The sequence below is a fragment of the Microcebus murinus genome, chromosome 4, assembly GCF_040939455.1.
Source record: "Microcebus murinus isolate Inina chromosome 4, M.murinus_Inina_mat1.0, whole genome shotgun sequence".
Taxonomy (NCBI): Eukaryota; Metazoa; Chordata; class Mammalia; order Primates; family Cheirogaleidae; genus Microcebus; species Microcebus murinus.
Genome location: NC_134107.1, coordinates 55,935,063 through 55,941,062, shown reverse-complemented (window position 1 = coordinate 55,941,062; position 6,000 = coordinate 55,935,063). Strand labels below are relative to the sequence as shown.

Below are 6,000 nucleotides of genomic sequence, written 5' to 3'. Positions count from 1 at the left end.
TTATCACTTTATTAGAGACACTTAGGCTAGATTTACTTATGTCAGCTTGCTTTATAATTTTTTTAATACATATATTTCTCTTGTTTTTAAGACGTTGTTATACATTCTGTTTGTTATTTCTACACTGAATGGATTATACATGTCAATTGATCTACTCATTTTCTTCCCTCTTACAAAACTAAAGCGAAAGACCCAATTAAAATGAGAAAAATATCTGGGTGAATTAACAAGTAATGCAAGTAATGATTTTCAGAGACTATTTTAATAAATCATTATTCTTAATAATGAAAAAATTCCTTTACAAGAGAGTCTTTTAATTACAGGATTACAGGAACACATTCCAAAGATGCTGGTAAAAAAGTATGCAACTCCTCCTCCTCCAATTTAAAAAAAAATAGGCTATTTGATGATTGAATACATTTTATTTTATTTGCCAACACATTTTCTATAGTTTTTTTTGCATCATTTTCACTAACTCTACTTATCTTTGATGAAGCAATAAAATATAGTTTTCCTTCCTATATTGCTGATATACAGATTTTGGTACTGTTGGACTATGCAAGGAATAAAATGCATAGGAGGCCCTAATGAACTTTTTTAAAGATCTTACTCATTTCAAGACTATATTATTACAATATTTTCTTTTTTATTATTTATTTTTTATTTTAGCATATTATAGGGGTACAAGTGTTAAGGTTACTTATTTTGCCCATGCCCCCCTCCCCCCTCGAGTAAGAGCTTCAAATATATCTATCCCCCAAACGTTGCACATCTTACTTGTTATAGTTGTATATACCCATCCCCTCTGATCCCCACCACCCTCCCGACACCCGATAAATGTTACTCCTATATGTCCACTTAGGTGTTGATCCATTAATATCAATTTGATGGTGAGTACATGTGGTGCTGGTTTTTCCATTCTTGAGATACTTCACTTAGTAGAATGGGTTCCAGCTGTATCCGGGAATATACAAGAGATGCTATATCACCATTGTTTTTTAAATCTGAGTAAAATATCTTTTTACTGGCACAAGAACAGGGACATTGACCAGTGGAACAGAACAGAGAACACATATATAAAACCATCCTCATATAGCCAACTAATCTTCGACAAAGCAGACAAAAACATACACTGGGGAAAAGAGCCCTTATTCAATAAATGGTGCTGGGAAAACTGGATAGCCACATGTAGAAGACTGAAACAAGACCCACACCTTTCACCTCTCACAAAAATCAACTCACGCTCAATAACAGACTTGAATCTTAGATGTGAAACTATTAGAATTCTAGAGGAAAATGTTGGAAATACTCTTCTAGACATTGGCCTAGGCAAAGAATTTATGAAGAAGACCCCAAAGGCAATCACAACAGCAACAAAAATAAACAAATGGGACCTAATGAAATTAAAAAGATTCTGCACAGCCAAAGAAACTGTCAAGAGAGCAAAGAGACAACCCACAGAATGGGAGAAAATTTTTGCAAGCTACACGTCTGATAAAGGGCTGATAACTAGAATCTATTTAGAACTCAGGAAAATCAGCAAGAAAAAATCAAACAACCCTATCAAAATATGGGCAAAAGCATGAACAGAAACTTTCCAAAAGAAGACAGAATAATGGCCAATTATGAAAAAATGTTCAACATCTCTAATCATCAAGGAAATGCAAATCAAAACCACAATGAGATATCACTTAACTCCAGTGAGAATGGCCTTTACCAAAAAGTCCCCAAACAACAAATGCTGGCATGGATGTGGAGAGAGAGGAACACTCCTACACTGCTGGTGGGACTGCAAACTAGTTCAACCTCTGTGGAAAGCAATATGGAGATACCTTAAAGCGATACAAGTATATCTACCATTTGATCCAGCAATTCCACTACTGTGCATCTACCCAAAAGATCAAAAGTCACTTTATGAAAAAGACACCTGCACTCGAATGTTTATGGCAGCACAATTCACAATTGCAAAGCTGTGGAAACAATCCAAGTGTCCATCACTTCATGAGTGGATTAATGAAATGTGATATATGTATTCCATGGAGTACAATATTTTCTTAAGGCGGTTTATTGTACTACCACCACACTTAATCCATACAAAAGACAAAATGTTCCCTCTGCATAGGTGGTTATGAAAATAACTTAGTGACTGAATTACTTTTTCATTAAGCATGTGTAGAGGGCACACAGAACACAGAGCAAATTGAAAAAAAAAATGAATAAAAACTCAAGTGTGCACTAAATGGAAATTTATTTTATCATAGGTTGTTTGAAGCTCTCATCATATTAGGTAGTAAACATCAGATCTGGTGAACTCAGAGACTTCTCACTAATCTTCAGTGGGCATCTAGCCATGCTGGAATCTGCTAGAATATGAGTCTTTTGGCCCTTGGCTATGTTGGCATCAAGACTTCTGTTGGTCTAAATACCTTATTTTCATTTGCTTCTGATTCAGTTTAGTGCCATGCAGTACCAGTGGGGCTAAGACCCTTCATCACCTTTGATGCACTCTAAAACATATAGAGAATTATTAAATAGTTTTCCATACAGTTCGGGGAACTCCATCAACCTATCTCATTCTCCCATGTCTGTGTAGACTCTTCAACTGTTTCAAGTATCATGAACCTCAGGTAGCCATGAAGACAGGTGATTCTGACAAAGAGAAAAATGACAGAATAAAGCAAATCAATCTATTAAACAGAGCAATAGAACTAAGGTCAATGGTCTTAGTTCTGGTGCTGGGCTGGGCTGGGGACACTGAAAATCAGAGGAATGACTCTGTGTCTTTTTTTTTCTTTTTTTAGGGATTTAATGTCATTTTTTCCCCAGCTTTATTGAAGAATAATTATCAAAAAATCACATATGTTTAGGGTGCACAATGTGGTGTTTTGATACACATATCCATTGTGAAAAGAGTACCGTAATCAAGCTAATTAACATATCCATGAACTCATAGGATTTAATGTTATTTTAAGCTATATCCATGAAGCACCTGAAATCTTCTTTTGTACCACCACAGGTATATATGTACCACCCTGGGAAACACTGGGCCAAATATTCTTTAGGGTTCCTTCTGTCTCTAGTATCTTAACATCCCATTCTGGTGGGGTTTTTTTGTTTTTGGTTTTGTTTTCAAGTGATTGCGAGGGTACAACATTTTGGTTACATTTTATATCATTGCCTTTTTTAATATATTTTTTTAATTTTTTTTTTATTTTAGCGTATTATGGGGGTACAAGTGTTAAGGTTACATATATTGCCCATGCCCCCCTCCCCCCTCAAGTAAGAGCTTCAAGCGTGTCCATCCCCCAAACATTGCACATCTTATGCACCACATGTACTCATCAGCAAATTGGTATTAACAGATCAACACCTAAGTGGACATATAAGAGTAACATTTATCAGGTGTCGGGAGGGTGGGAGGGGGGAGGAGGGGATGGGTATATCATTGCCTTTTAAATGATAAGAATGCCAGTCCTTTTGATTTTGAGACATATTAGCAACATATAATTGATTCTCTTAAGAAATCCATTCTACAATGGAGAGATTCCCCCCAAAGTCATGTTAGGCTCAATTTCTTTGAAAAGAGAGAAGGCGGTTGATACCATTCTGTATCTGCTTGGTCTTAATGCTATAAATTATTGGATTCATAAATGGGGGGAAGAGGAAATGGACATAGCTCATAATAATATGGACTATATGTGGCACATATTTTCCAAATCGATGAATGAGAGTTAGCCCAGTCACAGTGACATAAAAAACCAGAACACAGCTAATGTGTGAAACACAAGTATTTAGGGCCTTAGCCTGTTCCTTACCTGAGGCAATTCCCATGACAGTCTTAAGGATTAGGATGTAAGAGATAAGGATAAGCATAGAGTCCAAGAAACCAGTTAATGAGACCAGGGCTATAGGATAGAGTCTATTGAAAGTGATGTCAGCGCAGGCCAATTTGATCACATCCTGATGCAGGCAGAAGGCATGAGAGAGGACATGGGGTCTGCAGTAGGGGAATCCAGACAAGGTGATGATTATAGGCACAATCAGTATAAATCCCCTCATTAGTACCCCCAGACCTATCTTCACCACCTTAGCTTTGGTGAGAATAGAAGTATATCTCAGGGGATTACAGATGGCAATAAAACGATCATAGGCCATGACGAGCAGGACTCCAGACTCCACTATAGAGAGTGAGTGGATTAGATAAGCCTGGAAGAAGCAGGTTCCCTGGCTTATCTCCCTGTGGTCCAGCCACAGAACACCAAGCACGGTGGGCATTGTTGTCCAAGTCACTCCAAGGTCTGTGGCTGCCAATAGAGCCAGAAAGTAGTACATGGGCTCATGAAGAGTGTGGTCTTGTCGGATGAGAAAGAGGAGGGTACCATTGCCAAGGAGTATGGAGAGATAGATAGCAAAGAAGGAGATGGAAATCCAAGGATGAAATATCTCCAGACCTGGAAAGCCAGTCAGTAGAAAAGGGGCAGCACTAATGTTGGACCACATGATTGATACCTAAAGAGAAACAGAAAAAGTTCTCTCTAGACCAGCACTGTCCAGTAGAAATATAATTTGAGCCACATAATGTGATTTTAAATGTTCTAGTAGCCACATTTAAAAGACTAAAAAAGAGAGATACAAAATTAATTTTAAAAATATATCTTATTTAATATACTACATACAGAATATTATCATTTCAAAATGTAATCAAAATAAAAGTCATGAATGAGACATTTTACATTTTTTGGTATCAATTCTTCAATATCAAGTATGTAACTTATACTGACAGCACATCCTGACTCAAGCTAACCAGAGGCTACTGTTTTGGATAGCACAGCTCTAGACTATACTACTTCATTCTAAGATTCCACCCCAGCTGCTTTCTACGGCCCATTCAGACATCATACTTCATCAAACAATTGTTAAAAATAAAAATTATTGTACACAGGCTGTAAAAATAACACATGTACTAGAAAAGAAAGTCTTTTCTCTCACTAGCTATTTTTTTAAATAAGTGTGGTAGGCATAATTTTAAAATTCACTCTCCCCTCCTCAAGATTTACTATCCCAGTCCATGGGGGGCTGTGAATATGATGAAATATGCTGGGCTTATACAGATGTAATTAAAGTTACTGATCAGTTCACTTTGAGTTAACTTAACAGGAGATTACTTAGGGGGACCTAATCTAATTTCATAAACCCTCGACAGAAAAGAGTTTTCACAGACTAATGGTGGACTTACGGGGAAGTTGCTGGTTTTAAATATAGGGGGGTCACATAAGAGGGAATGAAGGAGCCTCTAGGAACAGACGGAGAGTCCCAGCCGACAGCCTGCAATAAAACAGGACCTTCAATTTATGGCCATGAGAAACTAAAGTCTGACAACAATCTGAATGAGCTTGGAAGTGTTTTATCCCTCAGATCCTTAAATTAAGAGCCCAGCCCAGCTAACACCTTGATTTTAGTCTTTTGATACTCTAAGCAGAGAACCTAGTGAAGCAGACTGCAGAACTGTAGAACTGATATAACAAATTAGTACTGTTTTAGGCAGCATAGTTTATAGTGATTTATTATATAGCAATAGAAAACTGATGCAGAGGTATTGCTATTATTCATATTTTACTACTAATAAACTAATATTTAGAGAGTTTATATAAGTTATTGTGTCCATTATTTACTACTACAAAATTGTCACATGACAAAGCCCTGTACAATGTCAATGTCTTACAACATTAAACATTTGTTTTCATTCATATGCATGGCTCAAGTAACTTAGGCTGGGCTTGGATGGGCAACTCTGGTAACTTCTGCCCCATTTGCTCATGCACATAGGGTATGGCTGAGTGTCATCTCCATCCTATTATTTTTCTGTTCCTTTCTTCTTATATCTATCACCCAGTTATTTGGTTTATTTCAATCTTGTGTCTCACTTTGCCTTCTTCCTCTAATTAAATCCAGATGTCTTTTTTTTCATCATCTAGGCTTTAGCACAAAACTGAATATGTA

At 36.9% G+C, this 6,000-nt stretch overlaps 1 protein-coding gene across 1 annotated transcript; it reads right to left on the bottom strand.

Moving 5' to 3' along the window:
- Nucleotides 1-2,761: 2,761 nt before the first annotated feature.
- Nucleotides 2,762-5,321, bottom strand: LOC105883344 (olfactory receptor 51B5-like). Its single transcript, XM_012786407.3, has 3 exons — nucleotides 5,237-5,321; nucleotides 3,918-4,509; nucleotides 2,762-2,799 (listed from the first exon to the last, which is right to left on the bottom strand). The coding sequence occupies exons 2-3, from the start codon at nucleotides 4,498-4,500 to the stop codon at nucleotides 2,762-2,764; spliced, it is 621 nt and encodes a 206-aa protein (XP_012641861.2). The 5' UTR covers nucleotides 4,501-4,509; nucleotides 5,237-5,321.
- Nucleotides 5,322-6,000: the final 679 nt, after the last annotated feature.

Excerpts from the sequence above, each read along its gene's own strand:
- LOC105883344 (XM_012786407.3), bottom strand. The coding sequence starts at position 4,500 with ATGTGGTCCAACATTAGTGCTGCCCCTTTTCTACTGACTGGCTTTCCA. Across the intron at positions 2,800-3,917 it reads TGACATCACTTTCAATAGAC|AAAAAAAGAAAAAAAAAGAC; the intron begins TCTATCCTATAG and ends CATTAAATCCCT.